This window comes from Manis pentadactyla, chromosome 4 (genome assembly GCF_030020395.1).
Source record: "Manis pentadactyla isolate mManPen7 chromosome 4, mManPen7.hap1, whole genome shotgun sequence".
NCBI lineage: Eukaryota > Metazoa > Chordata > Mammalia > Pholidota > Manidae > Manis > Manis pentadactyla.
This window is the reverse complement of record NC_080022.1, coordinates 154,399,867-154,417,143: the sequence shown is the minus strand read 5'-3', so window position 1 is coordinate 154,417,143 and position 17,277 is coordinate 154,399,867. Positions and strand designations below refer to the sequence as shown.

Sequence of the window (17,277 nt, the reverse complement as noted above, 5' to 3'; positions counted from 1 at the left end):
TGTACTATGATGCACTCAGTTGATTTAATAGCATAATTATTATGGGAATGTATGAAATAGATAATTATTTAACTTTAGAAATTCAATTTCTTTTTTCTTACCGGATGATACGCCATGACTCCAACCTGGCTTTATGATAGATTTGTTTGTCCCCATGAAAGTCCTACTAAAAAGGAGGCTGAAATCTCTGCTTCTCAATTTAGTTTAATAATTGCCCCCAATTTTTTTTTTTTTTCTATTTTGCTGGTGGACTAATGGAAGTTAACAAACTAAGATTCATTTGTTTGGAGTTAATTAGCAAAGTACTGATATTTCTAGTACTTAGCATTTGTATACAAACTTCATTGGAGAGTGGAAATTGTTCTTTGGCAAAAAATAGAGCATGCATTAATTACTTTGGAGAGGCAGAGTGGAAACTGACTATGTGCCAGCTTTTATTGGTTCATGTAGGTGGGATATTTTCAGCAATATAAGAATCAGCTCTGCAGTGCTCAGTTTTAAATATGAGAAATTAATTTAAGGGTTTGAATTATCTCCTCAAAACCTGTGAGGTATTATAATATTTATTGTATAGTAACTTGGCTGCTTTTTTTTTCTACTTTGCAAGGAATTTAGGTGAAACATAGGGCTCCCCGACCTGGGCAATGATTTAGAGGAAGAGATTTATGAAGTGAGTGTAGGAAGTAAGTTCAGAGGTCATTAGTGACATGATAGCCTGCTCCAGATGAGAACTTAATCCAGAATATACTTGCTTGACAAATTTAGTAATTTTAATAGGACTGCTTCTAGCAAAATGTATTATACTTCAGAATATAAAAGTAATTTCCCTCCTTAAGAGTTTCTTGTCTTTAGTTTGCTTTAAGGTGTTTGATATTGACCGTGATGGAGTTCTCTCCAGGGTTGAACTTAGAGACATGGTCATTGCACTTTTAGAGGTCTGGAAGGACAACCGCACTGATGATATTCCAGTAAGTTGTAGTTGTGTACATCTTGTGGACTGTAAACTTCTAATAGGAAAATGGAGTGGAGAATTTTTCTAAAAAGAGAAAAGGATTTGTTATTACTTCTAGTTGCTGTATTATGCTACTCAAAATAAGTGCAAAATCGGAAAGAGAATTTGCTAATAAAATTTAATAAACTGAACTTACTGTGTAAAGTAGGAGTGAAACTACAGGAAAATTGTCTTAAATTTTTAAAGCAAATATAAGAATATATTTATATATTGTAATTTTAAAAATAATTGATCAAAATATAGTATACTTTGGCCGCTGAATAATAAAAATGATGTCTTTTCTAATTATTCCTTTGAATTTCTGATTTTAAAGGAATTACATATGGATCTATCTGACATTGTAGAAGGCATATTGAATGCACGTGACACCACAAAGGTGAGTCTAGCTAGGATTAGTTTATCCTTTTCTAAAAATACCGTGTACTCTGAATTAGAATATATAGTTTAAATATATAGTTGAATCTTTTCTGAATCATTCCCACCAAGTGCTTATTTGGACCTGTGGCTATAATACCTCCTAGTTGTCTCTAAAGAGAGCCCATTCCAGCTTTAAACAACTCCATTAAGTGTTTTATGACTGTATTTTATAAGCTATGCCTTTTGTAAAAATTAAGTAGACACAGCCCTTGTCATCTCTAGCTTATAATCTTTATTTCTCCCATTTTAATAAGTTTTGATAAAGCTGACCTTACATTGAGCTAAAGAAGCCACACATGAAAGAATACATATTGTATGATTCCATTTATAAGAAATATAAGAATAGAGGCAAAACTAGCAAATGGTGGTAAGTGTTTGAATAGTGATTTCAGGCATGGGTGGATTAACTGGGAAGGACCATAGGATATCTGGGGTGACAAAAATGACTTTTTATCTCAATTTGGAGGTAATACATATATTCCTTTAAAAACTTTTTCTTTAATAGTGTTGGCAAGGGCCTCTCCTGAGTTCTTTAATAGCAGCCAGAATAAGCTCATCATAGCAATAAACATGTACTTTACAAAGAAAAATATCCTTGCATTTTTTTAGTTTGACAGCATTTATTAGTAAGGATACTATACTTACTACAGGTTTACACCTGTAGCTTGCATTACTGAGATATTTCTGTATCCCTGTGAAATTGAAAATAATTCACATATGTGAGGCACATTTGAGTTAATTTGAGCCTTTCTTGTCAAACCCTGGCATGTACCAAATAGCAGATTGGTAGGTCATAGGCCACGGTGGTGTTACAAAAGTTTAGAAAAAATAAGTAACATTTTTTTTCTTTCTTCAGTCACAATTCCAGAAGGAATCATCAGTCTTATTAACTGATACTCCGTAGAAATGAGTTTTATAAGGCATGAGCTTTGTTTGGCAATATAGGCAGCCTTTTCCTTTCATTCACCTCTCTTTTCCGTAAACTAAGGTGTCTGCTTCTATTTGGTATGTTTAAGAACAGAAACATTGAAGAGTTTGTTAGAGAATGCCTTATGTAGAGATATAATTTCTAACTGTTTCTAGTCCTTTCTTCTAAGTGTTTGATAAATATGTAGCTATTGTCTAGTTTTAAGTAAGTAAGGAGTTTCTACTTCTGGTTCTACTGTGAACATTAAAAGATAATAATGTTGACAGACTAAGATAATTTATCTGCTCTATTTCCATGTAGCCATGATAATGAAATAGTAACAGTTTAGAATAAAACTTGAACTTTTCAACCAAACCTGTTAACCATATTCAGTGGTTAGATTGTGCTAATATTCCTCATTAATTTTTACCTTTAGATTGATATTAATGTACTCAAATTGAAGTTGTACCATGAAAGCTAATATAACTATAATCACAGTACTCCTTATATATGGTTAATATAAAGTGAAAAGAGGATATATTAATATCATTAATTAAATTAAAAAACAATTTTATTTATCTAGGACCATTAGAGAGTCATTGAACACATGAAGTAAGAAACATTTGGTTATATATTTGCCTGACATGAAAAATATATATATATTGAGGACATTCTTGACTCTATAGCATCTTCCTATGCTAATGGACAGTGATTGCAGTGAGGTGGGGTACTTGAAAATATGGGTGAATGTAGAAACCACAATGTTGCTCATGTAAAACCTTCATAAGATTGTATATCAATGATATCTTAATTTTTTAAAAAATGAGGACATTCTTAACATGAGATTTTTTTGAATATTGTTTCTCTTTCAGATGGGACATCTTACTCTAGAAGACTATCAGATCTGGAGTGTGAAAAATGTTCTTGCCAATGAATTTTTGAATCTCCTTTTCCAGGTATGTTTAAGGTAAATGATAGGTATAGAGAGTAGTAATACCAGTAGTTCTACATGAACCATTATGTAGTAGTTATTGCATATAGGCTGCAAAACCATATATTACAAGAAGAACTACATTATCTTGTATACCAACCTGAAAAATGTTGAGCTAGTGCATGAGGGCTATAAAGTTTCTCAAAGTCATGACATGGGAGATAGGAAAGCCAAATATAACTGATTATGTTTATTTATAGTAGCATAACTCACAACAGACCAGCATATAGATACATACATAATGATTTAAATTGCAAAAATCATCATAATTTACTATTTTTCTTTACTTCCTAATAGTGTGAACAGAGGGATAGGTCATAAGTATGTAGCTGTAAATTTTTCAAAGTATACAGTCTCTCCAGTTAGGAGATTATCTTAGCTGTAAGGCTGTTTCTAAATTTTTTTATTCTTTAGAAGGTCCAAGAAAGATTGAGGGAGAAGAAGTAAAGAAAAGCTGCCAGAATGAACATTAAGTTATAGAGCATGCCGGATTTTAACTATTTTCCTAGTTAAAGTAGTTCTCTTGCTGCAATTTAAAAAAATAATTTAGTTTTCATTTTTCATAGTTCTTCATAAATATTTAACTTGATTTAATAGTGGTATTATAGAGTTTCCTTATTTCATTTTCCTTTCTTTGTAAAAGCACCCCTCTGAAAGTCAGAAAGGTTTGGTATTTTTATTGATATATTATTGGTATTTTGCAATGGATCATCCATTGTAAATAAAGAATAACTTGTCTGTGCCATGGCTGTATTGAAATAAATGGAGATTGATCCTGACAGCTATAGACTAATTGTTGTATATTTAAAATATATACAATCTGATAAAAACAGACAATCATGTAACATCCATTTAAATTAGTCAGTTGCTCCACTATCACTTATAATTTTCAGCAGGAATTTAAGTTGATGGCTTTATAAATATGTACAAAAATAATATAAATCACTATAAACCGAAATGACATGTTGGTAATAATGAAAATTGATCAACTGTTTTTATCTCATTTAAAATAATATCCTCAACTACCTTATTTCATAATTGTATAAACATTTTAATCACTGAGGTTTGTGTCTGAGTCATTGTGCAGCTCTCACATAGGACAGCATTTTGATTTTTTTGTATTGCCTCTCCTATTTTCTCATTCTTAAGAATTTGCCATGGCACTGTTTTTTTCTATAACTGTAAACAAGTGTATGCTTGAGATTTGGTTTTGTGTGTATGTGTTGCTCACAATGTATTATGGAAATCTGGAAAATACTTTCAATAGAATATACATCTACCCACTACCTAAATTTTAACATTACATTTACTATACTTTATTCCATATTCAGAAACACTTTTAAAACTATATGTTCACTTAATATATGAATAAGCAGGCTGTTATGCTGAGTAGTTTTATTTTCTGTGTCTTAAAATTGGTAGTTATCTGGTAAGTTCAATGATAAAAGCTTGAATTACACTCTTATTTTCTTTGCCAAGATCCTCCTCTTGGCTGTTTTGGATATTTAAGTGTAACATATATGAGTGTCAATAGAATTAGAAAACCATTCCTGTATCTATTTTCAATCCTTTTATATGTACTCCGTGTCAAATCATTTGCAGAGGAAGCATGCTAAATAAACATAATCAGGGTCTTCTTTCCTGTATGTTTGTCAAAAAATATCAAATGTTCAAGAGTGTGGTAGGCAAAATAATGCCCCCCACCCCCCGCCAAAAAAAAAAAATCCATGCTGTAATCCCTGGAAACTGGGAATATATTATTTTACATGGTAAAAGGGACTTCACAGATGTATCAGGTTATGATTCTGAGTCAGGGTGATTAGCCTGGATTATCCAGATGGGTCCAGTCTAATCACGTGAGACCTAAAGTAGAGAACCTTTCCCAGCTGTGGTCAGAGAGAGATGACTTTGGAAGAAGGGTTAGACAGATGCAGAGTTTCTGGCTTTAAAGATAGAGGAACGAAAGGGACATGGACAAAGGAATCCTGGTGAACTATAGAAGCCAGCAAAGACAAGGAAATAAATTATTTCTTTGAACTCCAGAAAAGACTACAGACCTGCTGACATCTTGATTTTTAGCCTAGTGAGACCCATGACTTTTGACCTACAGAATTGTAAGGTAATAAATTTGTGTCGCTTTAAGATACTGAATTTGTGGTAATTTGTTAAAGCAGCAATTCAACCAATACCAAGGGAAATAATCCATACTTACGTATAGGAACGCTCACTGTTTTAAAGATTCCCCTTAAATTGATTGAGTTGGTCAATCAGAATCCTCCCAAAATTATTGTTATCATTGTTTTTGCAGAACTTGACACGCTGATTCTAAATACATATAGAAGTGCAAAGGGCCAAAAAAGCCAAGATAATATTAAAGAACAATGTTAGAGGACTTAGATTACCAGATAGTAGGACTATTATAAAACAACAGTATTAAGACAGTGTGATATATACATAAAATTAGCCAAGTAGACTAATGGAACAGTATTCTGTGTCCTTAAACAGACTTATAAATGTGATCACTTGATTTATAACAAAGAAGACATTGCATTACAGATGGGGATGGATGATTTCTTCAGTAAGTGGTAGTGAGTCAGTTGGTATCCATATGGGAAAAAAACACATCATTATTCCTACCTCATACCATACAAGAAAATTAAACTCCAGGTAGATTATAAATCTAATAAGTTTGTATTGGTAAATTTATATATAAATCTAATAAATGTGAATGGTAAAAAATAAAGCATCTAGAAAATAGTGTAGGAGAATAAACAATTTTTTTGTTTGTTTGTTATCATTAATCTACAATTACATGAAGAACATTATGTTTACTAGGCTTTCCCCTACCCCAAGTCCCCCCCACAAACCCCATTACAGTCACTGTCCATGAGCATAGTAAGATGTTGTAGAATCACTACTTGTCTTCTCTGTGTTGCACAGCCCTCCCCTCTCCCCCACCCCCCACATTATACATGCTAATCATGATACCCCCTTTCTTCTTCCCCTCCCTTATCCCTCCCTACCCACCCATTCTCCCCAGTCTCTCTCCCTTTGGTAACTGTTAGTCCATTCTTGGGTTCTGTGATTCTGTTGCTGTTTTGTTCCTTCAGTTTTTCTTTTGTTCTTATACTCCACAGATGAGTGAAATCATTTGGTATTTGTCTTCCTCCACTTGGCTTATTTCATTGAGCATAATACCCTCTAGCTCCATCCATGTTGTTGCAAATGGTAGGATTTGTTTTCTTCTTATGGCTGAATAATATTCCATTGTGTATATGTACCACATCTTCTTTATCCATTCATCTACTGATGGACACTTAGGTTGCTTCCATTTCTTGGCCATTGTAAATAGTGCTGCAATAAACATAGGGGTGCATCTGTCCTTTTCAAACTGGAGTGCTGCATCCTTAGGGTAAATTCCTAGAAGTGGAATTCCTGGGTCAAATGGTAAGTCTATTTTGAGCATTTTGAGAAACCTCCATATTGCTTTCCACAATGGTTGAACTAATTTACATTCCAACCAGCAGTGTAGGAGGGTTCCCCTTTCTCCACAACCTCGCCAACATTTGTTGTTGTTTGTCTTTTGGATGGTAGCCATCCTTAGTGGTGTGAGGTGATATCTCATTGTGGTTTTAATTTGCACTTCTCTGATAACTAGTGATGTGGAGTATCTTTTCATGTGTCTGTTGGCCATCTGAATTTCTTCTTTGGAGAACTGTCTGTTCAGCTCCTCTGCCCATTTTTTTTTTTATGAAATAAAGACATTTTAATAATAAAATTTAAGAAAGTTCACTATCTATAGACCCACGGAAAAATGAATCCCAAGAGGAATGGGAACCAAGAAACAATGGTGAGCAGGAAGGTTGGAAATACAGTTAAATTACTTTTTTTTTTTTTTGAGAGGGCATATCTTATATTTATTGTTCAAATGGTTGTTAACAACAATAAAATTCTGTATAGGGTACTCAATGCACAATCATTAATCAATCCCAAGTCTAATTTTCAACAGTCTCCAATCTTCTAAAGTATAATGAACAAGTTCTTACATGGTGAACAAATTCTTACATAGTGAATAAGTTCTTACATGGTGAACAGTGCAAGGGCAGTCATCACAGAAACTTTCGGTTTTGATCACGCATTATGAACTATAAACAATCAGGTCAAATATGAATATTCGTTTGATTTTTATACTTGATTTATATGTGGATCCCACATTTCTCCCTTTATTATTATTATTATTATTTTTTTGATAAAATGCTGAAGTGGTAGGTAGATGTAAGATAAAGGTAGAAAACTTAGTTTAGTGTTGTAAGAGAGCAGATGTAGATGATCAGGTGTGTGCCTGTAGACTATGTGTTAATCCAAGCTATACAAGGGCAATAAAACATCCACGGATGCAGAAGATTTCTCTCAAAACAGGGGGGGAGAGGTTCTAAGCCTCACCTCTGTTGATCCCCAATTTCTCACCTGATGGCCCCCCTGCAACTGTGCCTGTCTTAGGTTGTTCCTCCCTTGAGGAATCTTATCCATCTCTGGCTAACCAGTCATCTTCCGGGGCCATACAGGGAGATGTAAAGTTGGTAAGTGAGAGAGAAGCCATATTGTTTGAAAAGGTTAGATTTTTACTTCTTTGCAGATTTATGCCCTGTGGCTTCTATGCCCAGCATTTGTCTTGAGGTATCTTTAGCACTTGGAGGAATTATGATACTCGGTAAATTCGATATGAGGCACAAATTCTATTTAAGGGTTGTAATTAGGAAGGAAGAAGAAAAGCTATAGAGGTAGTAGACGGAAGAAAACATGGGAAGATTGATTATTTCTTTGACATATCTTCTTGTAGAGTAATTTAAGCGTGTATAGGTTTTAAATTACTAATTAAATTGCACACACACATTAACATAATAGGAATACAGTTACATAACCAAAGCAGATCTATAATTACCAGCCATCTCCAGTGAGGCCAAGGAAACCAGTTAGGCATCCTAGGCATTTGTGAAAATTTGTCTATGATATGATGGATATTGTCCAACTGTACTTGAACAGTCTGAGAGAAATCAGACAAATTAAAACAGCCCATTCCTGGGAACTGTTCACATCCCATATGTTCTTTTAACAGTAGAGAGTCTGTAGTTGTAAGATTTTGGAGCGCTAGAACTTGCACTTCTCCTAATTCTTGGTTGAGTTCCAGCAGTGTAGATGCAGTCAAATTTGTTGTTTTACTGTATGCACAGGCCAGCTTAGATATCTCCTTCTTCATTCCAATGGCAAGTCCAGGAACTGGTGGGATGAATGCAGCTACAACTGCAGCATCGCCTGGATCTTTGTTGAGGTTTTTTGATGATCATCTTCTGGTATGACTCTTCCAGAGAGTGCTGATGTTGGAAGTTCTTCTTCATATCATTCATTTTCTCAGTAGCCAAATTAGGCTTTGATCCTCTGTATAAACACAAACAGACCCTTTGCCCACACTTTGATCTGCCCTTTATACCATGTGTAGAACTCATTGGAGGTCACCACACAGGAACTGCTTTTTTTTTTTTTAAGAGAAAGGAATATTATCAGAAAAGTGTACCTCCATAGCCGATCATCTGACACCCTTTAAGTGATCAAAGTTAAGGATATTTAAAGCATGCATTAATCGTTGATTTACAGTTAGTTTTATCCTATCATGGAGTAATCCCCCTTTTCTCTCTTTCTTTCTTTTTTTGTTATCTTTAATCTACACTTACATGAAGAATATTATGTTTACTAGGCTCTCCCCTATACCAGGTCCCCGCTATAAACCCCTTTACAGTCACTGTCCATCAGCATAGCTAAATGTTGTAGAATCACTACTTGTCTTCTCTGTGTTGCACAGCCCTCCCCTTTCTCCCATCCCCCCCATGCATGCTGATCTTAATACCCCCCTTATTCTTCCCCTCCATTATCCCCCCCTCCCACCCATCCTCCCCAGTCCCTTTCCCTTTGGTACCTTTTAGTCCATTCTTGGGTTCTGTGATTCCGCTGCTGTTTTGTTCCTTCAGTTTTTCCTTTGTTCTTATACTCCACAGATGAGTGAAATCATTTGGTATTTCTCTTTCTCCACTTGGCTTATTTCACTGAGCATAATACCCTCCAGCTCCATCCATGTTGCTGCAAATGTTAGGATTTGCCCTTTTCTTATGGCTGAATAGTATTCCATTGTGTATATGTACCACATCTTCTTTATCCATTCATCTACCAATGGACATTTAGGTTGTTTCCAATTCTTGGCTATTGTAAATAGTGCTGCGATAAACATAGGGGTGCATTGGTCTTTCTCAAACTTGATTGCTGCATTCTTAGGGTAAATTCCTAGGAGTGGGTCAAATGGTAAGTGTGTTTTGAGCATTTTGATGAACCTCCATACTGCTTTCCACAATGGTTGAACTAGTTTACATTCCCACCAGCAGTGTAGGAGGGTTCCCCTTTCTCCACAGCCTCGCCAACATTTTTTGTTTGTCTTTTGGATCTCTGCCCATTTTTTAATTGGATTATTTGCTTTTTGTTTGTTGAGGTGCATGAGCTCTTTATATATTTTGGATGTCAAGCTTTAATCAGATCTGTCATTTACAAATATATTCTCCCATACTGTAGGGTACCTTTTTGTTCTATTGATGGTGTCCTTTGCTGTACAGAAGCTTTTCAGCTTGATATAGTCCCACTTGTTCATTTTTGCTTTTGTTTTCCTTGCCCAGGGAGATATGTTCATGAAGAAGTCGCTCATGTTTATGTCCAAGAGATTTTTGCCTATGTTTTTTTCTAAGAGTTTTATGGTTTCATGACTTACATTCAGGTCTTTGATCCATTTTGAATTTACTTTTGTGTATGGGGTTAGACAGTGATCCTGTTTCATTCTCTTACATGTAGCTGTCCAGTTTTGCCAGCACCATCTGTTGAAGAGACTGTCATTTCCCCATTGTATGTCCATGGCTCCTTTATTGAATATTAATTGACCATATATGTTTGGGTTAATGTCTGGAGTCTCTAATCTGTTCCACTGGTCTGTGGCTCTGTTCTTGTGCCAGTACCAAATTGTCTTGATTACTATGGCTTTGTAGTAGAGCTTGAAGTTGGGGAGTGAGATCCCCCCCACTTTATTCTTCTTTCTCAGGATTGCTTTGGGTATTCAGGGTCTTTGGTGTTTCCATATGAATTTTTGAACTATTTGTTCCAGTTCGTTGAAGAATGTTGTTGGTAATTTGATAGGGATTACATCAAATCTGTATATTGCTTTGGGCAGGATGGCCATTTTGACGATATTAATTCTTCCTAGCCAAGAGCATGGGATGAGTTTCCATTTGTTAGTGTCCTCTTTAATTTCTCTTAAGAGTGTCTTATAGTTTTCAGGGTATAGGTCTTTCACTTCTTTGGTTAGGTTTATTCCTAGGTATTTTATTCTTTTTGATGCAATTGTGAATGGAATTGTCTTCCTGATTTCTCTTTCTATTGGTTCATTGTTAGTGTATAGGAAAGCCACAGATTTGTGTGTGTTAGTTTTGTATCCTGCAACTTTGCTGTATTCCGATAACAATTCTAGTAGTTTTAGAGTGGAGTCTTTAGGGTTTTTTATGTACAATATCATGTCATCTGCAAATAGTGACAGTTTAATGTTTTCTTTACCATCTGGATTCCTTGTATTTCTTTGTTTTGTCTAATTGCCATGGCTAGGACCTCCAGTACTATGTTAAATAACAGTGGGGAGAGTGGGCATCCCTGTCTTGTTTCCGATCTCAGAGGAAAAGCTTTCAGCTTCTCACTGTTCAGTATGATGTTGGCTGTGGGTTTATCATATATGGCCTTTATTGTGTTGAGGTACTTGCCCTCTATACCCATTTTGCTGAGAGTTTTTATCATGAATGGATGTTGAATTTTGTCGAATGCTTTTTCAGCATCTTTGGAGATGATCATGTGTGAGAGTAAACAATTTTGATGTGGCAAAGAATTCTTAAACAGGATACAGAAAGCATTAATGATGAAAGCAACATTTTTAAGTTGGACTTCAGTAAAATTTAAAATTCTTTTATCAAGAGATAGCATTAATAAAGTGAAAAGGTAAGCCACACAGTGGAAAAAGATATTTGCAATACCTGCAGAGGTACAACAGACTTGTACCTATGGGTTAAAAAGAACAAAAATCAGTGAGAAAAAAGCAGAACCTCAATATAAAAATGTGCAAAAAAACTTGAGCAAGTGCTTCACAAAAGAGGATATCCAAGGAGCAAAAAATATTATGAAAAGGGGCTAACCTCTTTAGTCATTATGGAAATAAATATTAAAAAACATGCTTGAAGTACCATTAGACATACCCCAAAGGGTTAGTTTTTAAGTGATATATAAAGTATTGGTGAGGATGACAAGCAGCTGGAACTCTACACTTTTCTAGTCGGAATGTAAATTGCTACAAATACTTTGGAAATAGTTTGTCAGTATTTATGAAAGTTGAACATAGGCAGACCCAGCAAGTATACTCCCTGTGTGTGCCCTACAGAAACTTGCATATATGAGCACCAACAAACATCCATGGAAGTTCTTATAATCACTATTTGTAATATCCCAAAACAGAAAATGACCTGTCGAATACCTGTCAGTAAATCAATACATAAACAATAAATAAATTGTGTCCCACGTGTACAATGGTATGTTTTAGAGCAATGAAAATAAATACACTAGTGCTACACACAGCATGGATGAAACGTAACATTGAGTGGAAATACTATACCAAAAATTTCATAAGCAGACAAAACCAATCCATGGTGATAAAATTAAAGATAATGAATACATCAAAGTCATGCAGTGGTGTCTGGGAAGAATCCCAAAGTGGGAGGTAGCAATGTTCTATTTCTTGATTGGGTGAAGGTTATTTAGGTATATTTACTTTATGAACATTCATTGAACTGTCCTTAACACTTGTTCACTTTTAAGCATATATATTATATTTTTCTGTTTTTTTCAAAGTTTGCTCGCAAAAACCAGGTATCAAAAGCCCAAGTATCCATCAATATGAGAACAGATAAAAATAAATGATGTCATATGCAAACAGTGGAATACTACTCAGTAATAAAAAGAATGAATTACTGATCATGAATAAACCTCAAAAGCATAATTTATGTGTTTCATTGTTACATAAATGTTGCCTCAAAACAGTAAACAAAATCGAACAGATATAGAACTCTCTAGTTAATATATTAGGCATGCTGATTTACAGAGAGCTGTATTAATATTCATAATTTACTTTGAAATACATCCAAAAATTAAGATGGATTAATGGACAAATTCAGAAATAAATGCAAGTACAATAAAATGTTAATGTTGGAATATAGGATGGGTATGACATGTTCAGTATAAAATTCTTCAAACTTCTGTATGTTTGAAAAGTTACATGATAAAATGTTGAAAAAACCATATATTTAAACAATAATAATATTTGGAGAAGGCAAAAATATTAAAGAGAAAATGAACCCTAAAAAGCATACTTAGCATTAGTGGCCATAATTTTCTCCTAGAGCTTTTTAAATTAAAATGCCAATGTTATCTTTCATCTCCTATGTCCTCTTCATTGTCCCTTCTTCACCTTTCTCCCCAGTGTTATGATATGCTCTTCAAATTTTAGGAAAGAAAATAATATTCTTGGGAAATATTAAAATATATAGTATTAATGAAATACTCTGAAAAGGGGTTTTGTTTCTCTTTTCCTGTGTCACATGGAAATTTGGAAGTTGGCTTCTATTGAGATGGTTTGTGTAAAAAAAACAGGTAAAGTTTAAAGTTTGAATTTGCTCAAGTGAATCAATGATAATTCATCACTTGACAGCTGTTGCTAATACAGATTCCCATCTAGAAAGTGGATCTCATGCAGAGAGTGAAATATACTGCCCAGTCACTAGCACCAGTCAATAAAATTTAGTTTGCTACTTTTTTCTATAGGTATGTCACATAGTTCTGGGGTTAAGACCAGCTACACCAGAAGAGGAAGGACAAATTATTAGGTAAGTTTGTAGATTGAATGTGTGTGTTTTTCATTATGTAGTTGAAATTTCTAACACCTGAAATATATTTTTACTACATAACAAAATGGTACTATTTTAATGTAATCATTGCAGTAACATCCTGTTTCTTTGAAATACTTACATATTTAAATATTTTCGTTAAAGTAACTTCTGAACTAAGGGATTGGATTAATTTAGAAAGCAAATTCTATTTAACATTAAAATTGCACTGAGTACTGAATTTAACTTTTTGAAATAAAAGATATAAGATAAAAGCATTTTTTAATTGTACAAGAATTATAAAGTAGAACTAAGCAAAAAGAAACAAAAAATGACCATCATCTATATTTACACTTAATTGCTATCGACATTTTTTCAGCTTTATTTAGATATAATTGACAGGTAAAATTGTAAGATATTTCAAGTGTACAATGTGATGATGATTTGATACATATGCTTTGTGAAAGGATTCCCACTGTTGATTAACACGTCCATCACCATCACCTCACATACACCTTTTATTTATTTAAAAATATGGAAGAGACATGAATAGACATTTATCCAAACATGTGTGAATGAATGACTAATATGCCCATAAAAAGGTACCCAGCAGCATCTTTAGGGAAGGCAAATTAAAACACAATGAAAGGAGTGATTTCAATGTAAATGGTGTAGTAGGTAGCTCTAAGAGCATGTCTCTCCACAGAAACATTGAAAAATACAGGAGAAACTGTCAAAATAAATTTTGTTAGAATTCTTGAAAGGAGTCAAAGGTTTATAGCAATCAAGTGAATGCTGAAAAAGAAGAAAAGGCAACTTAAAAACAGTAAGAATGCTTTTATGGCATTTATATTTGCCCCTGCCTGGTTCACTGTCAGTCTTGAAGATGGCAGCCTGTGTTTCTAGTTTATGTATCTATTCCCTGGTTTCAGATGGGACAGAGCATACCTTACTCATAAATATCTGTGTTTGTTCTAACCTGTTTGGGTTTACTTGAAGAACTGACACAAATAGCTCAGCTCTGTTACCCCTGTCTGAGAACTTAACCAGGCTGGAAAAGCAGTGGGCATTCTTCAAAAATATGGTAAGGCAAATGAACAAACTGCAGCCACCTGGGGCAAAATATTACACTTCAGCCATACAACAGAATGCCAGAAGTCTAGGAGGGAAAGGGAGATGATTTTGCTTGGAGAATTCAAGCATTCAAAAGTATACTTGTATCTAGGGAATTTAGAAAGCCTTGCACATACTCATGGCAAGATGCACATTCAGAATAAACTTGTGAACATACCCATATTTACACCACTGGCTAATCTCTAGAATCAGGGCATGCAGGAAATGAAGGCTAAGGCAGATGTAAACAGCCTGACTAAGCACTGAAGAGTTCCCTAGCACAGAGCCATTCTTCAAAGACAAGAGAGGTTTTTGTTTCCTCTTTATCCTTTTCCACCCCCATCTCCACCCTCTTCCTTCTCCTTTTTGCTTTTCTTCCTCTCCTCTTCCTCCTCCTACCCCCTCTTCTCTCTCTCTCTCTAGCCCACCCATCATCTCCTCTCTCTCCCTCCTCCTATCCTGTGATTCAGAGAAATCTGTCAAAACACTAGCTGAGCACAGTGAAATGAAGAGAGAATTCAAGACCACACATAACAAAGAATACAGACTTAACAAAGAACAGTTCAGAAAAGTCACTAAGCAATTTTAGCAGGCAACAAAAGCAAACCTGGAGGAGTGGAGGGAAATCTGATTTCCAAAGTTACCATATTATATATTCAAAAGGTCTAGTTTTCAGCAAATATTATAAAACATGCAAAAAGGAAAAAGGACTGGCCCATTTACAGAAGAGAGTAACAGAAAACTGCCTCTGAGGAAGTACAGACATTGGGCTTAGTAGACAAAGATTTAAAATCAGCTATCTCAATTATGTTCAAAGAGCTACTGGAAACCATGAACAAAGAGGTAAAATACACCAGGAGAATGATATATGAACAAATAGATAAATAACATCAACAAAGAGTTTTTTTTTTAAAGTATGAAAAGGTACCAAGCACAGCTTATGGAGCTGGAAAGTACAATAACTGAAATGAAAAATTCACTAGAGGGGTATATTACCTCTAGTACCAGAAGACCTGTGGGATAGCAGCAAGCATACCAACATACACATGATGGGACTCCCTCTCAGAAGAGGAGGAAAAAATGGCAGAATATTTGAAGAAATAAAAGCCCCAAGCTTCCCAAACTTGATAGAAGACGTGAACTTAAACATCCAGAAATCCCATTAAACTCCAAGAAAGATAAACTCTAAGAGATACACACCAAGATACATTATAATCAAATTGTCAGAACCCAGATAGAATTTTAAGTGCAGCAAGGGAGAAAATACTGATCACATACAATGGATACTTAGTAAGAGTTAACAGCGCTTTTCTCATCAGAAACCTTGGAATCCAAAAGTGATTGGAATTAAAGTGCTAAAAGAAAAAAAAGGACTGTAACAAAGAATTCTATATTCAGCAAAAACATTTCTTCAGGAGTGTTTTGATTTTGAAATGGATTTTGATACTGGGACACCAAAAGCATGAGCAGCCAAATTAAAAATAGATAAATTTGACTTCATCAAAATGTAAAACTTCTGTGCATTCAAGGACATTGTCAAAATAAAAAGACCACAGAATGGGAAAAAATAATTGTAAACCATCATAGCTCTAACAAGTGTCAAGTAACCAGAATATATAAAGAACTCCTACAGCTCACCAACACAACAGACAAAAAACTCAAAAAATGGGCAAGGGACTTGACATTTCTCTAGAGAGGGTGTACAAATGGTGCGTCATCAAGCACATGAAAAAATACTCAAAATCATTAGTCATTGAGGAAATGCAACTCAAAACCACAATGAAATTCCACTTCACATCTACAGGATGTTTGTAATTTAAAAAATGGATAATAAATTTGTAAGGATATGGAGAAACTGAGACCCTCATATATTGCTGGTGGAAATGTAGAGTGGTATAGCTGCTATGGAAAACTGTCTGGTAGTCCCTCAACATGGAATTAACCACTTGTAGATATATACTCAAAAGAATTGAAAACAGGGACTCAGATACTTGTACACAGATGTTCATAGTGGCACTATTCACAATAGCCAAGAGGTGGAACATCCTAAATATCTATCAGTGAATGAACAGATAAACAAATGTGGTGTGTGTATTATTTAAAAAGGAATGATGTACTGATACATCGTATGACATGGATGAACCTTACAAATGAAAGAAGTCAGACACAAAAGGTCACATCTTTTATGATTTCCATTTATATGAAATATCCAGAATAGGTAAATCCATAGATACAGAAAGCAGATTGGTAATTGCTACATGCAGAGAGAAGGGAATAATAGAGAATAACTGCCTAATGTATAACTGCTTAGTTGAGACTTATGAAAATGTTTTGGAGAAATTCACATAACATAAAATTAACCATTTTAAAGTGTAAAATACAGTGGCATTAGTACATTCAAAATGTGCCACCACCACATTATGTGAATTTCTCCTCAATAAAAATACTATTTCAAAAGTCACAATGTGATGCCATTTCACACCTTCTAGGACATTTATGATAGAAAATACAAACAATAACAAGTGTTGACAAGAATGTGGAGAAACTGAAACCATCATACATTACTGATGGGAATGTTAAATGCCTCCTTTGGAAAACAGTTTGCCAGTTTCAAGTGATCAGATTTTAGATGGGCAAACAAAACATGGTATATACATACCTGTGTACTATCAGTAATAAAAAAGAACAGACTAATGATATCTTCTATAACAGAGGAACCTCAAAGTCATTATGCTATAAGGAAGAGAGACCAGATATAACAGACTATATGTTACAGAATTCCATTTATAAGGAATCTTTAGGAAAGGACAATTTGTAAGAGATAACTACT

At 34.5% G+C, this 17,277-nt stretch overlaps 1 protein-coding gene across 4 annotated transcripts in view; it reads left to right on the top strand.

Annotated features, from left to right (window-relative positions):
- The window catches only part of USP32 (ubiquitin specific peptidase 32), a 225,214-nt gene that overhangs the window by 130,758 nt on the left and 77,179 nt on the right, over nucleotides 1-17,277 (top strand). For all 4 annotated transcript variants that reach the window (XM_036911110.2, XM_057501265.1, XM_036911108.2 and 1 more), the window contains exons 8-11: nucleotides 853-968; nucleotides 1,326-1,388; nucleotides 3,209-3,292; nucleotides 13,273-13,334. In XM_036911110.2, the coding sequence (XP_036767005.2) occupies nucleotides 853-968; nucleotides 1,326-1,388; nucleotides 3,209-3,292; nucleotides 13,273-13,334 (325 nt within the window). The remainder of the gene's footprint in view (nucleotides 1-852; nucleotides 969-1,325; nucleotides 1,389-3,208; nucleotides 3,293-13,272; nucleotides 13,335-17,277) is intronic.